The following is a 27003-nucleotide window of genomic DNA, read 5'->3' as shown; positions in this document are numbered from 1 at the left end:
ATTCCTACCCTATAGTGTAGGAGGGTTCCCTTTTCCTCACACCCTCTCCAGCATTTATTATTTGTAGACTTTTTATTTTTTTATTTTTTTTGGCCACACCACGCAGCATTGAGGATCTTAGTTCCCCGACCAGAGATCGAACCCATGCCCCCTGCAGTGGAAGCACAGAGTCTTAACCACTGGACTCCGCCAGGGAAGTCCCTATTTGTAGACTTTTTGATGATAGCCATTCTAACCAGTTTGAAGTGATACCTCATTGTAGTTTTGATTTGCATTTCTCTAATAACTAGCGATGTTGAGCATCTTTTCATGTGCTCATTACACTACAGTATTATTTAATAGCTAAATTTTGGACCTCTAAATGACTAAGAACAAAGGATTAATAACAACAATAAGCAATGCAAAACTGAAGTCATAAAAATGCTATAGAATATTTTAATATAAAATACTCACACACAATAAACATATGAATGAATGATTCTTTGGTATTTTATTTTGGAGTATCTATGTTTAACTTTTCATTAGGGCTTCCCTGGTGGCGCAGTGGTTGAGAGTCTGCCTGCCAATGCAGGGGACACAGGTTCGAGCCCTGGTCTGGGAAGATCCCACATGCCGCGGAGCGACTAGGCCCATGAGCCACAATTGCTGAGCCTGCGCGTCTGGAGCCTGTGCTCCGCAACAAGAGAGGCCGCGATAGTGAGAGGCCCACGCACCGCGATGAAGAGTGGCCCCCACTTGCCGCAACTAGAGAAAGCCCTCGCACAGAAACTAAGACCCAACACAGCCATAAATAAATAAATACATAAATAAATAAATAAAATTTTTTAAAAAACTTTCATTAAAACATATTACAAAATAAGTTTCTTTTAAAACTATATACTCAACAACATATTGCAGCTGTGAAAAGTTACTTACCATTTCAATGCACAGGTGTCTTAAATATGATAAAGGCAAATTTTAACTTAAAACAGTGCTTTATTTGTTTTATTTTAGACATAAAATATTTATCTTTCAGGTAGTTCATCTGGAAATACAATATCTTTCTGGTAAAATAATTTGCTCTTGAAAAATTTTTAATTTCTCTGGCAAACTGCTCCCATTATCACTGATAAATTTCATTGACTCCATTTATATTTTTTTCTAATAAACTACTTCCAATTATGAAAATTTAATTATCTGGACCTGATTTTGAAATCTCTATTTCTTTTGTGCTCTCACAAAAAAGAAAAAGAAGAAAGAAAAAGAAAAAGAAGACAAAACAAAGAAATAAAAAACAAGAAAAACACTATTGATAATAATGGACTCTCAGCTTTAGCTACAGTCCAGAAAGAGCTGCTGAGGCAGATGTTCTAAGATGGCAGAGTCCAATCTGGGGCCTAAACACCCAAGACTCAGGCTACTTTGGGTACATAAAATAAATCCGGACTAGAGTGTTCATCACTTCTAAGAAACACACCCACTTTACAGATGAGAACAACAACTTAAACCTGATCTTTCAGTTATATAATTTGAAGATTCTTGACCTCTAAACCAATCTGTTATTAAGTTTAGATCAATGGCTATCTATCTAGTGAGCAGCTTAGTCATAAAACCTAAATTACAAGTCTCAAATTCAATAACTGAACACTATTTTTATTTCTGGTATTTTACTATGAGTTAATATAGAACACAATACCAGAAACAGACTTAATACTCTCTTACTCGCTTCTATTCCCAGACTACACATACCAATTTGTCCCAAAACGTTAATAGATACTTACTGAATTGATGAGTTATCTCTTATATGACAAGATTTGTGTTAGGTGAGAAATAAAAGATGAAGAAAATAATCCCTGACCCTGATCTCCTGGAATTCACATTCTAACTGGAACAATGATATGAAGAAAAATGATTCAGATGAGTGGCAGAACATGCAACTGCACAACGTGCTCCAGACAGAGGGTAGGAAGGGTTAGCTCTGCTGAGGAAGCACAAAGATCAGAGGAGGATTCAGAAGATAGCTGAACTAAACCTTGGAGGGCATTTGGTTTCATGAACTAAAACCCTTGAAATATGTTAAGATAAACTTTTTACAGAGTTAGTTGTATTTTAAAATATTCCTAATAAAGATATGCTATAAAGGTAGATCATTCTTCTCTTCAGCAGCACAGTACATTGCTAAGTGCCTGAATGTTTTGGCATGCCTGCAAAGGGCTCTGAGAAGGAGCACAAGAGCTGCAAACATTTATTGTGGGTAAGAATGCTTTGGGGGGACTTTTAAAAGTCCTTATTGAGAACGACCTGTGCTTCTGGCCAGAAACGGGAGATTTCTTCATTCTGTTCTACTACGATACCTGTACTAACCAACCAATCAGAAGAATCCTATTACTACCTGGCCACACTGAGATCTGACTTAATGGTTAAACACCAAATAAACCAAGAAGATACTAAGTAAAACAGATGACAGCAAGACAACAAGAGTCTAGCCTCACAGTAAAAATATGTGTGAAAAAGACTTAAGGGTAAAACGAACTAAACAAACAAACAAACAAAAGATAGAGATAGGAAAATAACAAGAGAGTCAAGAAACTAAAATATTTATTACACCCCCTCAAAAAGAGGCTTAAGGGGCTTCCCTGGTGGCGCAGTGGTTGAGAATCTGCCTGCCAAGGCAGGGAACACGGGTTCGAGCCCTGGTCTGGGAAGATCCCACATGCCGCGTAGCAACTGGGCCCGTGAGCCACAATTACTGAGCCTGCGCGTCTGGAGCCTGTGCTCCGCAACAAGAGAGGCCGCGATGGTGAGAGGCCCGCGCACCACGATGAAGAGTGGCCCCTGCTCGCCGCAACTAGAGAAAGCCCTCGCACAGAAACGAAGGCCCAACACAGCCATAAATAAATAAAAAAAATTAAAAAAAAAAAAAAAAAAAAGAGGCTTAAGCGGGAGTTCCCTGGTGGCCTAGTGGTTAGGATTCCAGGCTTTCACTACCATGGCTGGGATTCAATCCCTGGTCACGGAACAGAGATCCGCAAGACCCGCAGCACAGCCAAAAAAAAAAAGAGGCATAAGTAAGTAACTATTCCTTACACACAAAGCAGAATATTTTAAATTTATGTTTGCTTAAAGGAAGATTCCTTATAAAAAAAAATTTTTAAGGGACATGGAAGGCAGACCATAGGACTAATCAGTTTGGTAACCTTTTAGTGAGCCAAAAGTTAAAAAAAAAAAACAAAACAAAAAAATTAAAGAAAAAAACCCAGATCCAAAAGCACTGGCTGATCTCATTAGCTCTGCTTAAGAAACTTTATAGATGTGACTTCACTCCTGGAATACACATCTATATTTAGTTTATACCTAATATGGATAAAGTCCTGAACTAACAGCCATTTCCTCTCTCCACAAAAAGAAACTTCCTTGCTTTTTTTCTGTCAACAATGCAAAGATTAGTGTAGGCTCCTCTGAAGGGAGAGGTTAAAAAAAAAAAAAAAAGAACAGGAAAACTAAAACTAACAATTTAATACATGATTTTTGTTAAACTTGGGACTGTTTGACACTTCTAAATTGGAAAACAATCCTAAAATCAAATATGTGATGTTCAAGTCAAGTCCCTCAACAAGTTTATAAATAAACCCTTAAAGTACTTTTAAAAATACTAATTAACCAGGCCCCCAAAATGCAAAGAGATGAGGTAATGGAAAGTTTACAGTTTCCTTTCAAATTTAACCAAGAGAACTGGAAGCACCAAAGTCATTTAACAACTAGGCTCACTGGTTGTTAGTGTTTTCGAAATATTCTTAAACATTCTCTGAATTCTTTCTTTTTCATTTTTCAGGGTGACTGAAAACAGCAAATAGTGAAAATAAAACTCTGTTCTGTAAAAATTCAAGTTTCAAACAGAGAAAAAGAATATAAACAAATAAAAACGCTCTTAGTGGTTAAGAGTCAGTCTCTCTGAATCACAAAGACCTTGGTACGAATCCCAGTACTGCTATGTACCAGCCCTGTGAGCACACACAAGAAATGACCTAAACCTCATGTGCAAAACAGTACTGATAGTTCCTATTTCTGAGTTTATATGAGGATTAAATTACATAACATATGTAAAGGGCTTGGCACACTGTGCCTGAACCACAGTAAGCACTCGATGCTACCTATTATCTTACGACTATTACTCTGACTTTAATAGGAAAACAAAAACCTACTGCTCATTTTTATACACCAGTGTACTCTATCTTATATAGGAATAAATTAAGTAGTTTCAAAAAGCTTATAACATTATAAAATGAAGGATTTTAAAGTCACTTTATGATCCTTACATCATCTATCAATTACAGCCATGCCAAAGTTTACCATAAAAATCAAGGAACAGTGAAATGTAGTAGCACAGGGAGCTAAGTGAAACCTATATATATGCCAAGATCCATAAGTCAAAAGTACTTCTGCAGAACCACTAGATCCTATATGTTTTAGATTATCCCTCTTTATTTTTTTTATGCTCTCACAAAAAAGAAAAAGAAGAAAGAAAGAAAAAGAAAAGAAGACAAAACAAAGAAGTAAAAAACAAGAAAAACACTCTTGATAATAATGGACTCTCAGCTTTAGCTACAAGTCCAGAAAGAGCTGCTGAGGCAGATGTTCTAAGATGGCAGAGTCCAATCTGACTGTCCTTTAGTTACCTAACAAGTGTCAACAGGATCATGGTTCACTGAAGTTAATTCAGGAATAAGTTCAGGTCTAATCTTGGACTTTTTTTTGTACTAAACCTGCTCTTCTGATAAACAATGGAAAGTTCCCCACCTATTTGTAATGGCAGCCTGGCAGATGCTTCTCACAGTAACATCCTGGAGGTTGAAAGCATATATGTTAAACATACAAACTATCCATGGGCAGTCTTAACTCAGCATTCCCAAAGGTCCATGGGATAACAAGCAAACAATGCTTACTGTGTCAGCCACCAAGTGCTTTTCTTATATTAACTCTTTTAATTTTCACAAAAACCCAAGAAGTAAATACTATTACCCCAGTGGAGACACTAAGGCACAAAGGGAGAACTAGGGTTGAAACAGTCTACATTGCTCCAGAACCTATGCTCTTAACCACTACCCTACAGCAACAATGTAACACAAAGATCCAGTCTTCCAAATGACACCTCAATTGCCTACTTGAAGTATTAATTCTAATTATCTTCAATTCTGAAATAGACTATTTCAGTGCCTACATAAGGAATACAAATGATACTTCAAGTCTACAATCATCCTCTAGGTCTGACTTTGGGATCTCGAATCTCAAATATTACACAGGACAGAAAGAACCTTTACAAGCAACACTGAGGCAACACCATAATCTAGCACACGGGTCCCTGATGAGTCATCAGGAGAATGACAGCAACTCTTGGGGCTTGTGGACTGTCAAACCACAAACTTAGGGCCAGAACACAGCTGTGGAATCTCCCTTCAATCTTCTTTATTTTGCAAGGAAAAAAAGGTAACTGTTCATTTCAATCTAAAGTAACAATGATTTTGAGGCTCTAAATCAAAACTGCAAATATGAACTGAGCCCAGTGATTGGCATTCTACTCCCAGCTTATTTCTCTGGCTTCTCTATATGAAGATTTCTGTGAATTTAACAGGCATCTGCTTTTCCCCAATAATGTGATCTTTTATTTCTTCTTTTCCCCCCAGTCTCCTCTGGAATCAACCCTGTTCAAGGGAAGAGGACAAAAAAAAAGCTTCTGTATATTCCTTCAGCAAATATTTTCTGGAAGAACAATCAAATGAGTTAATACATGTAATGCAGTAAACAGTGCCTGGCACATAGAAAGCACCTTGTAAATATTTATATTAGTTCAATTAAGTATGAAATACTCTTCTATATTTCTAACTCATGTATTTGGAAAATGCAACAGAAAAAAAGTCAGTGAGATTAAGCGTCTATTCTAAATGTACACAAACCAGATCTTCCTTGCAGTAAAAAGTCCTCCCAGTCAGTGAATTATGATGATTCTCATGGGAAATATTTTCCCCTTAAAGATGATGGTGTAAGTGTTCCTTCCTACATTATAGCTCTTACAGCTGATACTTTTTTTTTTCTTAAAGTCTTCCCTTGACATGTATCCCCTTCTACCTACCAACCTGTCTCTTTTACACACCCAAGTTTCTTGTTAGAATTTGGCTTTACTCATTGACCCCACTCTCTTACTTCCTCTTCACTCTTCCACCCACTTTATTATGGCTTCCCCACCACCACGCCACCAAAGCTGTTACTACTAAGGTTACCGATGACTTCCAGGCTGATAAAGCAAATACACACTCATCTGACTTGACACAACTGGTCGCTTCCTCCTTACAAACTTCTCCTAGTTTCCTTGGCACCTTGCTCTCATAGTTTTCCTCTTCCCACTACTGCTTGATTGCAACTCCTCCTAGTTCTCCTTTTCCAGATTCTCTATTATACAACCCCTTAGTGTTGTGAGTTCCTCAGAACTTGGTCCTGGGCATTCTCCCTATTCTTCACTCCTCCACAGAATGATCTCACACACTTTAAATACCACATAAACAAACAAACAAATCAAATATGTCTACACACACACTCACACACACACACGCACTCAAGTCCCAAATCTCCCTACTCTGCCTAGACTTCTTTCTGAGCATCAGGTCTGTACATCCAGCTTGCTACTAGACATCTCCACTTGACATCTCGGTCATCTCACACTCATTAAGTCAAAAACAACACTGTCTGCTCCTCCTCCATCTCAATAAAAGGCACCTCTATCAACCAGTGATTCTACTAAAATACCCAAGTCATTTTTCACACTTCTCTCTTTCTCAGAACTCCTTTTTCAGTATCTTCCTATGTACTCCACTTCCAAAATTCATCTCAAATCCATTCTCTTCTCTCCATCACCATCCTAATCCAAACCACCACCATCATCTTTCTCCATCACAACAGCCTGCAAGTAGTGTTCCTTGTTTCCACTCTTGCCTCTCTTCATTTTCCACAGAACGGCTGGACTACTCATCCTAAAATGCAGATCAAATCATGACACTCCCTTTGAGAACTGCCTTTTTACTAAGGATAAAACTCACATGACGGGACTTCCCTGGTGACGCAGTGGTTAAGAATCCACTTGCCAATGCAAGGCACATGGGTTCGATCCCTGGTCCAGGAAGATCCCACACGCCGCGCAGCAACTAAGCCCATGCGCCACAACTACTGAGCCTGTGCTCTACAGCCTGCAAGCCACAACTACTGAGCCTATGCACCACAACTACTGAAGCCCGCGTGCCTAGAGCCTGTGCTCTGCAACAAGAGAAGCCACTGCAATGAGAAGCCCGCATACCGCAACATAGAGTAGCCCCTGCTCGCCGCAACTAGAGAAAGCCCGTGCGCAGCAATGAAGACCCAACGCAGCCAAAAATAAATAAATAAAATAAATTTATATTAAAAAAACCTCACATGACACACAAGAACCTCCATGATGTAGCCTGTCTATTCCTCACTCTACACCTCAGTCTTGTTCTCTCTATTCCAGCCAAGCTCTCAATTTGTTGAATACTTCCAGCCTTTACATATGCCAATTCCTCCAGCCTGGAATGCTCTTCCTCTCATTCTTCCCCTAATTACTATTCATCCTACAAGTCATTTTCTCAAAGAAGTCCCCATTAAGCTTCCATCTAAATTGAACTTCCTGTCATTCTTTCTCAAGACACCCTGTTCTTGTCCTTAATGTAATTATATACTATATTTGTGTATTTTTTTAACATATGCCTCTCTCACTAGACAACAGGTTCCATGAGGTCTTAAAATATTCAAATTTAACACATCACAAACTAAACTCCTGATCTCTCCATCAGAACTAGCCCTTCCCAAAGGCTTCCCCATCTCAGTTAATGGCAACTCCATCATTCTAGTTGTTCAGAACAAAAATCTCAGAATCATCTTTGACTTCTCCTTCTTTCACGTTCCACATCCAATCCATCAGGAAATCCTGTGATCTCCATCTTAGAAATATATCCAGAATTAGACTACTTCTCACCTCAGTCCAAGCCACCATCATTTCTTGCCTGAATTACTAAGCAGCCTCCTATTTAGTCTCCCTGATTCTGCCCTCACCTCCCTGTGCTACTTTCTGCAAGGCTACAGACTCAACAGAATGTCCTGTTAAATCGAAAAGAGCACACCCCCCTATCATTCTCTATACTCCTTACCCTATTTCATTTTTCTTCATAGCACTTTTCACTAGTAGACATACGTTTATTTTTTGCCTTCCCCAACTGAATATGAATGCCATAATGTTCTTTGATGTATCCAAGTCCCTAGAAACAGTGCTTCAATAGTTGTTAAACAATTGAATGAAAAAAGAACGAATACTATTCTGGCAGGCAGAAATTGAAGGTAGGGGGAGAGGCTGGCAAAGCCAAAGATATTTCAAATGAAAGAAACAAGAGCAAAAATCTTCCATGAAGGCAGAGTAGTACAGGGCATGTTGAAGACCAATCTGCCTAGAACATGAGGTATATCTGCAGCTGCAGTGGGGGAAAAGACTGAAAACACAAGTCAGGATCATGATCTGAAAGACTATGAATATGAATGCTAGATCATGGAGTTTGTATCTAATTCAATAAACAACTAGAGAAAGTAGGATCCATTTAAGATTTATGGCAAGAAGTATCACAGTTTTATTTTAGACAAAATTACAGACTATAACACAACTAATTATTGAGGGAAAGGATAAAAGTTTCTTCAAACTGATAATATACAATACTTGGTAGATTCAGTAATACTAACTACCCTTCATCTGTTAGAATACAACATAAACATTTCACTCATCTCTAAGTCAATTATGTCACGTAGGTTGCCACATAAATCATTTCTTAAGGTCTTAATTCAACTGGACTTTAAAAAGCACATGAGACAAAAAGTCACTGTATTACATGGGAAAAAGCCATCATCAACCATGGCTCATTTACTCATCCTCTGTCCATTAAGCTGTTCTGTGAGCTCCTTGAAGACAAGGGAACCTGTTCTTATTTCTTTCCCTCTCCAGCACTTAGTGCATGGAAAGTATTCAATATTTGCTTCTATAATGATCCCTATACTGTACTCGACTGTTCCTAGACAAAGATTGCATCTTATATCCTCCAACTATAAAATGGGCATACCTCACCTACTAGACAGTTATTGAAGGGGAAAATTAATGCTAAAAAATATTTTGACTTTTCAAAACAGATTTCTCCTAAAGAGCACAAAGGAGGGCTTACCTTCAAACCATTTAATCAATATCTATACTATGAGCAATTCTAGGTGTTGGCAGATTTCACAACATAAAAGCTTCCCTTCTTCAAGCAAAGATCAAACAGGGTAAATGTTCTTTTAGTGCCATTAGGAAGGTAAATCCAATCTGAGTTTCTCTGATAAAATCCAATCTGAGTTTCTCTGATAAAACCTAAATAAAGTAAATTTTCTTTAAACCAACTCACTTAACCCAATACATGTTACATACTAGATTGGGCTTCACTGTGCATTCTTCCAAGAATTCTGCTGTCATGAAGAACATTAAAATATTATACATAAAATGTCATCAATAATTCATGCAAGTTTATGAATAAGATTAGGACGCATAACAAAATAGCAACAGCAGTCATTTCAAGAAAAAGGGAATATACATAATTTTTATTTTATGGTGCTTTTCTGTGTTCTAAGTTGTCTACGGTAAACAAGTGTTGCTTTTATAACTGGAAAAAAACCACTTTTTTAAAGCACAATACATACAAATGAATATACTAGGAAGCAGAAGGAAAATGACATTACTTTTCAAATTTAGGGCCAATATTTAAACTAAAACAGACTAAGGTTAGATACTATTTATTCTGAGTCACTTTTTTAGGTACATTTGCAGTCAAGGGTCCTGCTGACAATTACAAAATGTAAGTAAAGTCCATGTTATTGATGGCTAGTAACAGTTTTTACTTGATTTAATGAAGAATCAAAAAGCCCTCAACATTTTTAAATCAAAAATTCAGATTCCTGTGTTAACTAAAATATTCTGTAACTTAGAAGATCAAATAATACAAAACTTCACACTCTTCATAAGTTTATGTCTCTGCAAATTTTTCAGTTAAGTCTTGCGCATATGTATATTCAAGGCCAAAATTTCATTTAAGTCTAACCATCTTCTTTTCTCTCGATTAGTCTATGTAGTCTGGTCTCACCACTCTTCCATTTCCCTATGTAGCACAACGGCCTGATTCGGTTGTCTTTAGCTTTTAATGAACTTTCACTCTAGCAATCTACCACCTGGTCTCCACCTCCATAATAAAGCAACTGGTTGTTAGCTGAGGAAAACATGCATAGAACTCATATATTCTTTAAAAAGTTCTTAATTACTTCAGCTTTCATCTAATTGTTTGTCTTTGTATTCTCCAATGTTTGTTCAGATTCTCCTTTTTCCTTCTCTCACACATACAAATAAATACCTATGCTGCATGATGGCAAAATTCAGTACTTAAATTATTACAGACGATTGACATTTTTACTATTCTATTATAATGAAAACTTAATCATTTTCACAAAAATGAATTAGTTCACCTGTAAAGTTGGAAGTAATAATTTTATTACCAAAAAAATGTAAAAAACCTGTTACACCTTTGCTTAGAGTCACACTGTATTTCAGCTGTAAGCAAAGCAAAAAAAAAAAAAATCTACAGAACAAAATCTATGCTCTGAGGGTCAATACATGGCCCTGGTTCTAATATTGTTACTTCTTCAAAATATTTTTTTTAATTTATTTGTTTTATTTATTCATTTTTGGCTGCATTGGATCTTCGTTGTGGTACACGGGCTTCTCATTGCAGTGGCTTCTCTTGTTGCAGAGCACGGGCTGTAGGCACACGGGCTTCAGTAGTTGTGGCACACGGGCTTCAGTAGTTGTGGCTCGCGGGCTCTAGAGCACAGGCTCAGTAGTTGTGGCGCACGGGCTTAGTTGCTCCGCGGCATGTGGAATCTTCCCGGACCAGGGCTCAAACCCATGTCCCCTGCATTGGCAGGCGGATTCTTAACCGCTGCACCACCAGGGAAGCCCTCTTCAAAATATTGATATTAAAATATAAAAGACTCCTAGGTCATCTTTGGCACAACTTTCAAATATAGTCTCATTTATCTACATAAGTTGTTATTTTCATAAATTTAGACTACTACAGTCTCCTGGTTTTATATTTTAAATAAAGGAAAATAACAGAAACCAAAACAAGGCTAACTGATATTCCTTATACCATTTCTTGGTACTGAGCACTGACGGATAAAAGTCAGGTCTCCAAAAAGACAAAAGGATTAAAACTTCCAGAGAATTCACAAACTGATGCCCTGAATTAAGTTTAGATTTCTGTTAAATCATACTTGGACAGTTTGTAATCACGACCTTAATGTTACTTTCCTTCAAAAACTCCCTTTCCATTTTCTACAGGAACCTATACAATGGGCAAACCTATCCTAACTTACTCCCCTACTTAATCAAAATCTTAATTCATGCCTTAATCACACTTCCCATCCTGGCTAACAAATTTCCCTTTAATAGACTCACTAATTCCCTATTCAGGAGACATTAGAACACTGAGGCTCCACAGTGCCAATGAAACAGGAAGTGGGAAAGTCTTGCTCACCATCCTTTTCCCAGCTTCCAGGCATCTCTGTAAGCATCCTTCCAAACCAGCTCAGATTTTTAGTGACAGCCAGGTCCTCCGCATTGCCTCTTTCCTATTATTATTCCTACCGTTAGGTTTTTTTATTTTTTTTTAATCGATGTATAGTTGATTTACAATGTCGTGTTAGTTTCAGGTGTACAGCACAGTAATTCAGTTTTGTACACACACACACATTCTTTTTCAGATTCTTTTCCTTTATAGGTTATTACGAAATATGGAGTATAGTTCCCTGTGCTATACAGCAGGTCCTTGTTGGTTATCTCCTTTATATATAGTCGTGTGTATATGTTAATCCCAACCTCCTAATTTATCCCTCCCACCCACCCGCCCCTTACCGTTAGACTTTTCATGTGTTCAGTCACCTTGTCTCAGAATCCTCCCACCTCTTACCCATTTTGGGCCCCTTTCTCTCAGAATTTTACATTTAACCAAAATTATCACCTTGGCCTTTGCTCAGAGGGGCACTGTTACGTCTTCAAGAACAGCTCAGACAAAACATAATAACAATAGAGTTCCCATTAACTTCACATTTTTACATTCATTTCTATCTCCTGAATTTTCCCCTATGGAAACCTCAAATGAATGTCAAACCAATTCATCCAAGGTAACACTGTCTTGACGTTGAGTTAGTTTTTGTTCAATTATTAAAACAAAGTTCTCAGCATCATTGCCTATAGAAAATTTATTTCATCTGTCTGTGTTTAAAAAAAAAAAAAAAAAAAAACCTGCCCTCAGAACAAAATATAAAGAACTCCCAGGCTTCCCTGGTGCTGCAGTGGTTAAGAATCCGCCTGCAAGTGCAGGGCACACGGGTTCAAGCCCTGGGCTGGGAAGATCCCACATGCTGCGGAGCAACTATGCCCGTGCACCACAGCTTCCGAGCCTGCGCTCTAGAGCCCGCAAGCCACAACTACTGAGCCCACGCGCGACAACTACTGAAGTCCACGCGCCTAGAGCCTGTGCTCTGAAACAAGAGAAGCCACCGCAATGAGAAGCCCGCGCACCTCAACAAAGAGTAGCCCCCACTCGCCGCAACTAGAGAAAGCCCGTGTGCAGCAATGAAGACCCAACGCAGCCAAAACTAAATAAATAAATAAAATTAATTTTTAAAAAAAAAGAACTCCCATTTTATACTGTAAAAAAACAGCTGAGAGTTTGCCCATCTGTACAATCCATTTGCACCTTCCCAAATGCTGCTGGGAAGTTGCTGAATAGACAGCAATCCAAAAAGTAGGGAAGTGTTGGGAGAACAAACAAGACTAAAAGTTAGGTTTTAAAAGTCTCATTCTCAACTTTTAAATAACTTCTCTCCCTGGCACTATGGGTTTGAATCATTGCTGGGTCCTTCTTCTTCAAAAGTATCATCTGTCTACTGTTTCCTGGCATAACGAGTTTACGAATGATGTCAAAACTAATATTCCCATTCTTGGCTATTCCCAATTCACTTATTCCAGCCACTTTTTCAAGGTCAAGTTAAAGCTTACTTCCATCTTTCCCCACATGTCCTGGCCCAACTTAATGTGAACCACACTTGACTCATTAAGCATGTACCATCCTGTATTGTTTTCTTTCCAATAAAATTTATAAACCTAAAGGTAGAAAATGTTTAATAATTTTTTATATCTCCCATAGTACCTAACTCAGTATTAGGCACTTCCTTCATGCCAACAAATGCTTTAAATCACAGATAATAAGATGGAAGTGACTTTAACGATCATGTAGCCCAAACCTTTCTTCTATACCTTGCCTGTATGAATTACGCTCGACACTCAGAATGCCACCATTTAGAACAATGGTTCCTAATCCCCCAAAAAGAGACTCATATAGAATTTTAAATGTAATTTCAATGATTTACAGAATCCCCTGAATTCTATTAATGAAGCCCACATTTAAGAATAATATACTATTGGAGGGGGGACTTCCCTAGTGGTCCAGTGGTTAAGAATCCGCCTTCCAATGCAGGGGATGTGGGTTTGATCTCTGGTCAGGGAACTAGGATCCCACATGCCGCGGGGCAACTAAGCCCGCACGCAGCAACTACTGAGCCCTCGGGCCACAACTAGAAAGCCCTCATGCCGCAACTACAGAGCCCATGCACCACAACTAGAGAGAAGCCTGCACGCCGCAAGGAAGAGCCCACGTGCTGCAATTAAGACCCGACGCAGCCAAATAAATAAATAAATAAATAATTTTTTTAAAAAAAGAATAATACACTTTTGGGAATTCCCTGGAAGTCCAGTGGTTAGGACTCTGCATTTTCACTGCCAAGGGCCTGGGTTCAATCCCTGGTCAGGGAACTAAGATCCTGCAAAGCCACACTGTATGGCGGAAAAAAAAGAATATACTATCATCAACAACAAAAATAGGTGTCTACTGTGTGCCAAGCACTATTCCTAATACTTACGTAGAGTGATATATGGTTAGATCACATTTCCCAGCACTCCTTGCAGTTAGACAAAACCATGTGATTAAAGTTCTCCCCATTGGAGTATGAAAGGAAGTGACAGGTAGAAGTTCTGGGCTGGGGGCCTTGACATGAGCCTCCTCCATACTCTTCACCTCCCACTGCTGCAACCAGGACTTCTCAGCAACCAGCTTTGCCAACTGTGAGGAGGGCAATGCTATGGGGGTTGGTGGAAAAAGAAGCTGGAAAGACTCTGGTCCCTAAATGACTCTAAGGAGAAAAGCCACCAACATCTAGAACACCCTCCCTGGGTTGCTAAGTGAGAAAGGAAATAAGCTTCCATTTTGTCTGAACCACTGTTTGGGGCACATTACAGTATTTCTTACAGAAGCTTAGACTACCCTAATAAATACACATAGATCACCAGTTAATCCCCTCGGCAACCCTATAAAATTGTGTTATTATTATTATCCTGATATTAGAGGTCAAGAAACTGAGGTACTGAGAACTTAAGAAACTTCCCTGACACACTACTAGAAGCCAGATTCAAGCCAAGAAGTCTGGCTCCAGGGTCCACACACATTAAAAATCCTGCCAAATATCTCAAAAGAAGCATTCTTATGTGTTAAGCCACTCTGCACCAGATTAACTTTTTACACCACCCCAATTCTAACAGTTTAGAGATGACTGCCAACAGTGAGTGTCCCAATGCAAAATGGCATGCCAACAACTTTAAATTCCAACCAATAAAACTAAACTCTGCAAAGGGACTCCTCCTAAACCAAAATCAGAAATACCATCACATCATACCAAAGATTCTAGTGGGGGCTGGGGGGAAGGCAGCAGTGTCAATAGGAGTTAGGCATATACAAGGAAAGGAAAAATCCAAAAATTCAGTCTCTTCTCAACTTCTCTCATTTTGTTGTTCAACACAATATTTACTTCTACCCAATACAGAATCTTGGCTTCCAAATTCTGAACGTAATCATGAAGAAATATTGGTGGAAAATACACGGCAGATACATGAAAAGATCAGAAGTACCAAAAAAATGGAGGGGAAAAAAGACAGATAAAACCACACAGAGTCTTGGAGGCTGGAGGCTAGGCAAAGTTGAACAAATGAAGGACCAAGGTTTGAGACTCAGACTACCAGGCTCTAATAAGTAAGTAGCTCTCAATTCCGAAGCATGCCAGACACATATATTAACACCAAAATGCTCAGAAAGAAGGAAACAATCTCATTTCAACTATCTGGTACCCTCTTTGGTACCGACTCAGAACAATATTCAGACCTTAACCTCAAGGAACTTACTGCCTATCTAGCAGGGGAGATGTGCATACAAATAAGTATATACAAAATGACACACAACTAGCATTTATTTACTTACTGTGTACTAGACACTGTTCTAAGCTTATTATCACCACATATATTAACTAATTTAATCCCATGAGGTTGGTCTATTAATATCCCACCTATGCAGATGAGGCAGAGAGGTTTATGTGTCCTGGGACACACAATTAGTAAGTGGACAAATTGGATTAGAAACCCGGCAGCAGATAAGAGACCTTATGACCTTGCTAAAGGGTTTGAACTTCACCCTATTAATCAGTGGTCCCCAAGTGGGGCTGGTGTATCAAAATATATACATCTACTAGGCCTCTCAGGGTAGGGAAAGAGGGCATTCTAACTCTTGAGGATGACTGCCTTTGTAAGCCTCTTTTACTATTGGGAGGGTACCCTATCCTATAGGTGTTGGGGTAAACAAACAAAAATGGAGCACTGCTGTTATACAAGTAACGAGGATCCACTGGGCTCATGGACAGACAACTCCAAAAACAATACTCACAAGGAAAGAAATGTAGCTGTGAGTCCAGTCACACTAGTTGGGAAGGTCCTAGCCTATTTCTGTTCAATTTAATGCTACCTAAACAGGTAGCACTTTTACACTCATTTCCTTTAAGTGTAGATAATAGTTTTCTGCTACAAACTCAGATATCTCTTAGCAGAATAATTAACACTGTTTAACACACCACACTGGACAACCACAGCCTCTGCCCTTTCAGTGCTTTCAAAATAATTGTATTTACTAGGGGATTTTCCCCCATTTGCATTTCCCACACATAGATTTTGGAAATCAAGAACACTCTTTACTACAATTTACCTGGCCCCTTTTTCCCCTTTGAAACAGTTATCCTGATTTACATCAGTATAAAGTTTTACCTATGCCAAACCACAGGACAGCAGAAAGCATTTCATCTCTTACTCCACAAAGGAGGAAAACAAGTCTCAGAGAGGGAAAACAACTTGCCCAGGTTAAACCAGCCAGTGAGTGCAGAACTGTGACTTGAACCTGGTTCTCTGCCAACAAGCCCAGTGACAAAGGCTTACAACTAGTGATAAGCAGGATGCTTTTAGGTGGCTCACAAACACTTTTTCTTTTAATAGTTATGCACACACACACACACAATAGTTATGTACATAAGAAATATAGTCACCACACCTAATCCACAGTTTCACATGTATTGCTTAGGGCAATGTGTTTATGTTTTTTAAAAAACGGGCTGAATTTAGTAAATAATAATACCAATTCAACACATATATGGAAAACTAAGAAGGGGTATGCAAGTGACTCAAGTTTGGGAAACACCTCTCTCCTTCTAACAAAAGTTAAATTAATAGTAAGTAGGGCATTAAGCATTGATCTCCTCGTCTCTAATTCATATACTTTATTTCTTTTTCTTGTCTTATTGTATTGGCTAGACCTCCAGTACAATGCTGAAAAGAAGCCATTACTGATAGTACCCTTATCTGACACTAAACTTAATGATACTTCTAAAGTAACATGTTTAAGTAACATGTTTTTTAGGTGTTTAGTAGATACACTGTTTTTGAATTTATGGAAATTCATTCCTATTCCTGGCTCAGTGAAATTTTTTGAACATTTATCTCTGACCCACTCTTCTCCCTTCTCCACGCTGTCTCCCACTCCTCTTCCTTTTTCTTATTTCAGGTTTCTTCCTACATTCCCTGCATCTCAAAGTACTATATCTGCCGCTCGAAGCAACTGAGAGACTCGTTGAAGATATTCTGGGGTTCTATACCTGTCTGTTGTTTCAGTTCCCTGAATCAAAATGTTTCTAAAACTGATAACTGAAAGAAAATCCTAAAACAAACACTGTTTCCATCACTTGCAGATCATTTCTTCTTTCCATGTCTCAAACACACCCTTCAGTGTCTCCCGTTCTTTAAAATAAAAACTCAGGAAAAAAACAACAAAATTGTTCTGGATTTCTGTTAAACTCTCCAATTCAGAGCCTGGTTCTGAAAGAGCCTGCTTAAGTAAGTGACTAAGAAAGAAAATCTCGAGGATTTTAAAGAAGTCTTGAGGGAGGCAGTTGAATCCAGATGTTCATAACTTCTATCTTTCTCCTTTGCTAAAACGAAAAATATTAAAGAAAAAAGGAAAGGGCTAGAGGTAGTACTTGTCTACAAATATGGTAGTTTCAGGATATATAAACTGAAAAGACCAGAAGGGAAAAATCAACCCTTTAAAGCCCAAGCAAGTGAGGAGTTCTTTCCCTCATCAGTTTTTCTTTCAAAACAAAAGGGCACACACAATGTTTCCCGAGGCAGCAACACCGAGGGGAGCAGCCAAAATGTTGCATCATACAAAACACTCGCGCTTGAGAAACAAGAAAATCAGATGGTGGTAAAATAACTAAGGCAGAAAAACCCAAGTTGGGAATCTCGGTCTTTTCCTGAGGCCCAGGAATGTCTGCTCTTTTTAAAAAATTGTTTCAGATGGAATCGAAAATTAAAGTTAGTTTCCTACCAGCCGGGAGCGAAACGCTCAGAAAGCGTTCAAAGAAGTTCAGCTCATCAGCTCACGACGGGCTCGAGGCTTCGCCTCCCGGGCTGGGGGTGAACTTGGGAGAGCCGAGGGCTGGGGTGGGGTGAGGTGAGGTCGGGCGTCCGGGCGGTGGCGGGGGAGAGGGGGTGACAGGACCCACCCCTGCCCGGGTCCCAGGGGCACCCGGGGGGAGGGGGGCAGCTCGTCCCACCCGGACGCGGGACGACGGTGCGGCGTCCGCCGAGGCCAGGGCGGCGGGAGGCGGTGCCCCCCCGTCCAGCAGTGCCGTCTTTGTGGGGTCCCGGTCCCACCCCGGCTCCCTCGACGGGCCTCGGCGGCGGGAAGGCGCGGGTGGCCGAAGACAATGGCCCGGGGGCGCGGGAGCAGCGCTCCCCCTCGGCCCGGGCGCGGGGCGCCGCGCGGGGGCGCTGCGGCTGAGGAGCGCCCAGGGACGCCGCCCCCCGCGGCCGGGCGAGCGCCGGGGGTTCGGCGGGGTGGGACGGCGGCGAGCGCTCACCTTGACGAAGAGCTCGATGATGGGTTCTTTGTCCTCCTCCTTCAACCCGTTCAGCGGCATCGACAACGCCATGGCCGGTTCGGCTGGGCTCCGCGGACGGCGGCGGCTGCTTCTGCTCCGGGGCTGCTCTAGCTACGGGCTCCTGCCGCGTTGCGCCTCCCTGGACAGTCCCGGCGTCTAACTCGCCTCAGCCTCGGCGCCTCAGGGTCCGTTCCTCAGCACCGCCCCACGCCCAGCTCACCACTCTTGAGTGAGCCGCAGCCCCAGCCGTTTCAAGTCGCTGGGCGGGGTACCGGGGGCGGGGCCTCGTTTGGGGGCGGGGCCAAAGCTCGGCGTCTCCGGACTCCCGGGAGGAAAGAGGACAGCCGGGGCTCGGGGGCGTGGCCTCGGGTGAGGGAGGTGGGCGGACCGCTCTGGCTCCTTGAGGCAGCTAAGGCGGCTTGACTTAGGCTCGGGGAGTGGCCTTGGTAGGGACCGAAAGAAGGCAAGGCTTGGGCGGGCGGTGGGCGGGACTCTGAGCCTCGCCTCCAGAGGAGACGGAAGGGAAAGTCCCCCGGGGACCAGCGCCTGACACCGCCTCCCGCCGAAGCGCGGGCGCGTCCTCGCAGCTGCTGCTGGCGCTGTGCCAGGTGACCTCAGCTTTCCGTCGTCTGGAGAGGCGAGAAGGCGCCTCCCGCCCTCTCCCCCGCTGCAGCCCCCAGGACTCATCGCCCTTTCCCGCAGCAGTCGCCTCCCCAACGCCCTGTGTTAGGCGGAGCTCCCTTTTCCCTTTTGGGAAAGTTTTCATCCCCTTAGAAACACCGTTTTTTCCCTCCTCTGACTTCTTCATTTTCCCGTTTGACTCTCCCGTTACTTCTGTCTTGGGAGCCAGCGTATTCACAAATATTTATGAGGCCCTACAGTGTTCCAGGCCCCCGGTGATAAATGGCACGGACGCGATCGCTCTCCTCTGAGAGCCTACAGTCTTGAACGGCAAGCCCAGTCCCTGAAGGCTACAACGAACTGCCAAGCCGTTGTCCATACGGTTCCCCTTTCCTGGCGTGATTTCTTTCCCCATTCACCTGGCAAACCTGAGTGTGCATCAGAATCACCTGGGTGCTACACCCAGACCTGCTTTACCCAATTCTCTGATTCTCCTCCAGTGGGGAAGGGAGAAATTCACATTTTAACAAGCACCAGGACTTTTTTTTTTCACTATTACTTGGTACTGTTGCTCTAAATCTACCTACACTTTCAATCTTAGTCAATGAATACATTTGGCTGATTAACAACAGAGTCTACTGTTTGCTAAAGATAGCACCAGGAAGTTTTTGATGTAGGTGGTCCTCAAACTGGAAAAACTGTACTGGGGTTTGAAGCCACTGAGGACAGGGGCTGTGATACTTTGAGCCAGGCACCGGGTAGGGTTTGCTACTGTTGATTGCCTGGGGCAAATGTCACCCCCTCTGGAAACAGTTACTTGTCCCTTCTTCTGACTTTCGGTAATACATGACTCAGCTACTCCTCCTCGCCTTCCAGTTTAAGTTGGAGGCTGAGTCCTGAGAGGGCCAGCCCTAGGTTTGTCTTTCCACATCCTCAGTGCATAGCACATATCAGAACGTTTGAACAAACTGAAGGTATGCGTGAAAATACAGTGAAACCTGCAGTTTCTCCCTCTCCCAGTCTATGGCAAGTTGCTCAAATATTCTTGCAGGGACTCTGTTAAAGAAGCATCCTACCCCAGAGCACATGATCTGGAGTCAGACTAAGTCCTGAAACTGCAAGATCCTGAAATCCCTAAGCCTCAGTTTCATTCTCTAGATGGGCGGGTGGGACTGTTACTGGTCCGTGCCTTACCACACGTCCTGCTCAGTCAGTGATAGCTGTTATCACTGCACTGGGCCTTGTACTGTCCCTGTCCAACCCTGTAGGCTAGGATGGCATCATATTCAACTGTCTCCAAGACCAGCTTGTTTGTTGGAAAGAAGTAAACGCCAAGAGGCTGTCCCCTAGATGGGGACTTGAACCAAAAAACAAAACAAACAAACAAAAACAAAACTGAAGTGTCTGGCTGGACTCTGAACTAAATCCAGTGTTAGTTTTTCATGGAATCAGGAAAGTGAACCGAAGTTCCCTTCCAGTCTCTCCCTGCCTGAAAAGAAACCAAAATAGTGAACCAGTTCAAAGCAGATTCAGGTCTAAAACGATCAAATGGAACCTCAGAGATGGCCTCAGACTGGCCCTGAGGCAAAGGAATATTTCAAGGTGGTCCTGTTTTCGGACGTGTGCCCGAGGTTTATCAAATTCAGTTTGAATCAGCGAATATTACCTGCAGTGTCTGTTGATGGCCCCATGCTGGCCTCACAGCACCAGGATATGGAGATGACCAAGGCCTGGAAGGATGAGCAAGCCAAGGTTTTTTAGGCCTTACTGACTCAGATCCTGACTGAGAGAAAGCCAGTGACATTCTCCTTCACAGAGCCTTGAGGTAGAGATGATCGCCGAGGCTCAGACCCAGAGCCTGTGCTTTGAAACCTGATCACAACCACTCATACCTATGTTTCCCAATTTCCAACCCCATGTGGCTCACATGGATGGGCAGTGCCAGTCTGGGGAGAGAGAGAGAGGGAGAGAAACAGGGTGTGTATGTGGGGGAGGGTCCACAAGCATATTGCATTCAAGTCTCATATTCCAATTTTGAAATGCAAGCATATTTTGCATTCTATACTCGTTTGTTTTTATAACACACACACAGATCTTGAAGATGGGTAGAGATGTGTTCTCCTCCCTCGTCCACCCCCACCGCATTCTGACCTCATCTCTTATTTCTCTCCCCTTTGCTCTCCATCCCAGCCACACCTGCCTCTTTGCTATTCCTTGAATGTGCCAAATGCACTCTTGCCTCAGGGCCTTTGCACTTGCTCTTCTCCCTCTGTGGAATAATCTTCCCCCGGAATTCCTGCAACTCACATTCCTTTGCCTCCTTCAGGTCTTTGCTCAAATACCACTTTCTCAGAGAAATCTCCCTAAATATCATCCTACTCAACATTGCAAGTAGTTGGATCTTATTCTACCCTCCACTTTATTTCTCTCCATAACACTTATCACCCTCTGAAATATATCTTACTTATTATTTGCACGTTGTCTGTCTCCTGCACAAACACAAACTCCATGAGGGCAGGGATTTTTGTTTAATTTTGCTTATGGCTAATATTCCCAGCTCATAGAACAGCTCATGGTACACAATAAGAATTTATGGAATGGGTGTATGTGCCATGTTTAAGCTGAGGTTTCCTGTACCCGTGACATACCATTTGGAAAGTCTTGCTCACCCCATCTGAGAAGCCAGGTCGTTTGTGTTTGTTTATGATTGCCACTAAATAAGAAGTCAGGTTTTCCAAAGGACAAGATGGCACCTCCAGAAAGCCTCCCCTGGTGACACACTTTCCTCTTCCCACTCCTGATTCTATGGTGCTGCTGGCTGACTGTCTCAACCCCACTCTCTGCAATTTAGGCAGTAAAGTGCTATGTATGTGGACTCTGGGCCAGACTGCCTGGGTTCCAGTCCTGCCACTGTCATTTGCTAGCTCAGGATAACTTATTTAACCTCGCTGTGTTCACCTTTCTCCTCTGTAAAAATGGGTCTAAAAATAGTACCTAATAATAGTTATGATTGTTCATAAGCAGAAAGGATTGTTGATAAATAAGTCCATATTGAATGCTTAGAATGGTGCCTGGCCCATGGAAAGTGCTCTGTAGGGACTAGCTGTTGGTCTTATACCCATCTGTCCATAATCTCAACTATTGAGCTCCCATGCTGCATGCCAGATACCTAGCTGAGTGTTTTTATATCCAATCACATTTATTCCTCATGGCATTTCAGATGAATATTTTTCAATGTCCGCATTTAACAGTTAAGGAAACTGGGGAATGGAGGAGATAAACACAAGTAATTCAGCTGGGAAGATGGCAGAGCTGAGATTTCAACCCACAACTGTCTCTTCACCACACTGTATACTTAGTGGGTATGGGAAAAGGTAAGCTCCTAACCATCCTTCAAGGCCCAACTCAAATATCCCCCTGCTCCAAGGAGCTTCCTTCCACCAGTGCATTAGTCTGGATTCTACATCACCCATCAAGGAGGTCAGGTGGTGTTGCAGGTACCAGTGTGAGCTTCCCTAGCAAACTGCCTGATTTTTTTTTTTTTAAGTTTAAATCCTTTTATTTTTTTTTTAACATCTTTATTGGAGTATAATTGCTTTACAATGGTGTGTTAGTTTCTGCTTTAGAACAAAGTGAATCAGTTATACATATACATATGTTCCCATATCTCTTCCCTCTTGCGTCTCCCTCCCTCCCACCCTCCCTATCCCACCCCTCTAGGTGGTCACAAAGCACCGAGCTGATCTCCCTGTGCTATGCGGCTGCTTCCGACTAGCTATCTATTTTACATTTGGTAGTGTATATATGTCCATGCCACTCGCTCACCCTGTCACATCTTACCCCTTCCCCTCCCCATATCCTCAAGTCCATTCTCTAGTAGGTCTGTGTCTTTATTCCTGTCTTGCCACTAGGTTCTTCATGACTTTTTTTTTTTTTTCTTAGATTCCATATACATGTGTTAGCATACGGTATTTGTTTTTCTCTTTCTGACTTACTTCATTCTGTATGACAGACTCTAGGTCCAACCACCTCACTACAAATAACTCCATTTCATTTTTTTTATGGCTGAGTAATATTCCATTGTATATATGTGCCACATCTTCTTTATCCATTCATCTGATGATGGACACTTAGGTTGCTTCCATGTCCTGGCTATTGTAAATAGAGCTGCAATGAACATTTTGGTACATGACTCTTTTTGAATTATGGTTTTCTCAGGGTGTATGCCCAGTAGTGGGATTGCTGGGTTGTATGGTAGTTCTATTTTTAGTTTTTTAAGGAACCTCCATACTGTTCTCCATAGTGGCTGTATCAATTTACATTCCCACCAACAGTGCAAGAGGGTTCCCTTTTCTCCACACCCTCTCCAGCATTTATTGTTTCTAGATTTTTTGATGATGGCCATTCTGACCGGTGTGAGATGATATCTCATTGTCATTTTGATTTGCATTTCTCTAATGATTAATGATGTTGAGCATTCTTTCATGTGTCTGTTGGCCATCTGTATATCTTCTTTGGAGAAATGTCTATTTAGGTCTTCTGCCCATTTTTGGATTGGGTTGTTTGCTTTTTTGTTATTGAGCTGCATGAGCTGCTTGTAAATCTTGGAGATTAATCCTTTGTCAGTTGCTTCATTTGCAAATATTTTCTCCCATTCTGAGGGTTGTCTTTTGGTCTTGTTTATGGTTTCCTTTGCTGTGCAAAAGCTTTGAAGTTTCATTAGGTCCCATTTGTTTATTTTTGTTTTTATTTCCATTTCTCTAGGAGTTGGGTCAAAAAGGATCTTGCTGTGATTTATGTCATAGAGTGTTCTGCCTATGTTTTCCTCTAAGAGTTTGACAGTGTCTGGACTTACATTTATGTCTTTAATCCATTTTGAGTTTATTTTTGTGTATGGTGTTAGGGAGTGTTCTAATTTCATACTTTTACATGTACCAGTCCAGTTTTCCCAGCACCACTTATTGAAGAGGCTGTCTTTTCTCCACTGTATATGCTTGCCTCCTTTATCAAAGATAAGGTGACCATATGTGTGTGGGTTTATCTCTGGGCTTTCTATCCTGTTCCATTGATCTATATTTCTGTTTTTGTGCCAGTACCAAACTGTCTTGATTACTGTAGCTTTGTAATATAGTCTGAAGTCAGGGAGCCTGATTCCTCCAGCTCCATTTTTCATTCTCAAGATTGCTTTGGCTATTCGGGGTCTTTTGTGTTTCCATACAAATTGTGAAATTTTTTGTTCTAGTTCTGTGAAAAATGCCAGTGGTAGTTTGATAGGGATTGCATTGAATCTGTAGATTGCTTTGGGTAGTAGAGTCATTTTCACAATGTTGATTCTTCCAATCCAAAAACATGGTATATCTCTCCATCTATTTGTATCATCTTTAATTTCTTTCATCAGTGTCTTATAATTTTCTGCATACAGGTCTTTTGTCTCCTTAGGTAGGTTTATTCCTAGATATTTTATTCTTTTTGTTGCAATGGTAAACGGGAGTGTTTTCTTAATTTCACTTTCAGATTTTTCATCATTAGTGTATAGGAATGCAAGAGATTTCTGTGCATTAATTTTGTATCCTGCTACTTTACCAAATTCATTGATTATCTCTAGTAGTTTTCTGGTAGCATCTTTAGGATTCTCTATGTATAGTATCATGTCATCTGCAAACAGTGACAGCGTTACTTCTTCTTTTCCGATTTGGATTCCTTTTATTTCTTTTTCTTCTCTGATTGCTGTGGCTAACACTTCCAAAACTATGTTGAATAATAGTGGTGAGAGTGGGCAACCTTGTCTTGTTCTTAAACTGCCTGATTTTGAATTCCAGTTGGATCAGTTACTTAACTCAAGCAAGTTTCCTCACCACTACAACAATTAGGTTCTACAATAGAACCTAACAAAGTCACTTTGAGGATTAAATGAGATAATACATGTAAAGCATTTAATTATAAGCATTTAATAAATGTTAGCTATTATTACTATTCATATCAATGTCTTCTTCCTTGGTATACTGTGAGATTCTTGGAGTAAAAGGAACCTATATCCATCTTTAGTTGAGCAAAATATTTAATTTCCCATCTGTGTGATTTTGAGCAATCCTCTCTATAGCTTGATTCTTCATATAAAATGATGATAATTACAATATCTTCCTCATAGGGTTGTTATGGAGATTAAACAGGTAATTAATGTAAAGCACTTAACACACTGCCTGGCATATACTAAGTGCTCAGTGAACATTAGAGGCAGACTTTGGAGATGTGAGTTCGGTTCCAGACCACTGCAATAAAGTGAATATCTTTTTTTTTTTTTAATACATTTATTTATTTATTTATTTTTGGCTGCTTTGGGTCTTCATTGCTGGGCGCAGGCTTTCTCTAGTTGCAGCGAGCAGGGCCTACTCTTCATTGCGGTGTGCGGGCTTCTCATTGTGGTGGCTTCTCTTGTTGCGGAGCACGGACTCTAGGCGTGCAGGCTTCATTAGTTGTGGTACGCGGGCTCAGCAGTTGTGGCTCAATGGGCTCTAGAGCACAGGCTCAGTAGTTGCGGCACACAGGCTTAGTTGCTACGTGGCATGTGGGATCTTCCCAGGCCAAGGCTCAAACCCGTGTCCACTGCATTGGCAGGTGGATTCTTAACCACTGCACCACCAGGGAAGCCCTAAAGTGAAAATCTTAATAAAGCAAGTCACACAAATTTTTTGGTTTCCCTGTGCATATAAAAGTTATGTTTGCTCTATACTGTAGTGTATTAAGTGTGCAATAGCATTATGCCTGAAAAAATAATGTACATACCTTAATTTAAAAATAATGCTTTTAGGGACTTCCCTGGTGGCTCAGTGGTTAAGAATCTGCCTGCCAATGCAGGGGACATGGGTTCGATCCCTGGGCTGGGAAGATCCCACATGCCACAGAGCAATTGAGTCCGTGCGCCACAACTACTGAGCCTGTGCTCTTGAGCCCGCGAGTCACAACTACTAAGCCCGCATGCCACAACTACTGAAGCCCATACGCCTAGAGCCCGTGCTCTGCAACAAGAGAAGCCACCGCAATGATAAGCCCACACACCACAACAAAGAATAGCCCCTGCTCGCCGCAACTAGAGAAAGCCCGCACGCAGCAATGAAGACCCAACACAACCAAAAACAAATAAAATAAATAAATTTATTTTTTTTAAAAGCTCTTTAAATAAATAAATAAATAATGCTGTTAAGGATTTCCCGGTGGTCCAGTGGTTAGGACTCTGTGCTTTCACTGCCGAGGGTGCAGGTTTGATCCCTGGTTGGGGAACTAAGATCCCGCAAGCCACGCGGGCACAGCCAAAAAAAGTTAAAATATTTGCAGATGACACAACCAGCAAGGGATTAGTCTCCAAAATTTACAAACAGCTCATGAGACTTAATATTATCAAAACAAACAACCCAATCAAAAAATGGGCAGAAGACCTAAATAGACATTTCTCCAAAGAAGACATACAGATGGCCAAGAGGCACATGAAAAGATGTCCAACATCGCTAATTATTAGAGAAATGCAAATCAAAACTACAATGAGATATCACCTCACACCAGTCAAAATGGCTATCATCAAAAAATCCACAAACAATAAATGCGGGAGAGGGTGTGGAGAGAAGGAAACCCGCCTACACTGTTGGTGGGAATGTAAACTGGTGCAGCCACTATGGAGAACAGTATGAGTTCCTCAAAAAACTAAAAATAGAGCTACCATATGACCCTGCAATCCCACTCCTTGGCATATATCCGGAGAAAAGCATGGTCCAAAAGGATACATGCACCCCAGTGTTCATTGCAGCACTGTTTACAATAGCCAAGACATGGAAGCAACCTAAATGTCCGTCAACAGAGAAGTGGATAAAGAAGATGTGGTACATATATACAATGGAACATTACTCAGCCATTAAA

At 41.2% G+C, this 27003-nt stretch overlaps 1 protein-coding gene across 1 annotated transcript in view; it reads right to left on the bottom strand.

Annotated features, from left to right (window-relative positions):
- Positions 1–18956, bottom strand: part of CLIC4 (chloride intracellular channel 4) — a 90380-nt gene extending 71424 nt beyond the window's left edge. Inside the window, exon 1 of the mRNA XM_036843564.1 lies at positions 18454–18956. Within this exon, the coding sequence (XP_036699459.1) occupies positions 18454–18525 (72 nt within the window). The 5' untranslated portion in view covers positions 18526–18956. The remainder of the gene's footprint in view (positions 1–18453) is intronic.
- Positions 18957–27003: the final 8047 nt, after the last annotated feature.

Source organism: Balaenoptera musculus, chromosome 1, assembly GCF_009873245.2.
Source record: "Balaenoptera musculus isolate JJ_BM4_2016_0621 chromosome 1, mBalMus1.pri.v3, whole genome shotgun sequence".
Classification (NCBI taxonomy): domain Eukaryota; kingdom Metazoa; phylum Chordata; class Mammalia; order Artiodactyla; family Balaenopteridae; genus Balaenoptera; species Balaenoptera musculus.
Note: the sequence above shows the minus strand (reverse complement) of the source record. Positions and strands in the feature narration are given on the sequence as shown.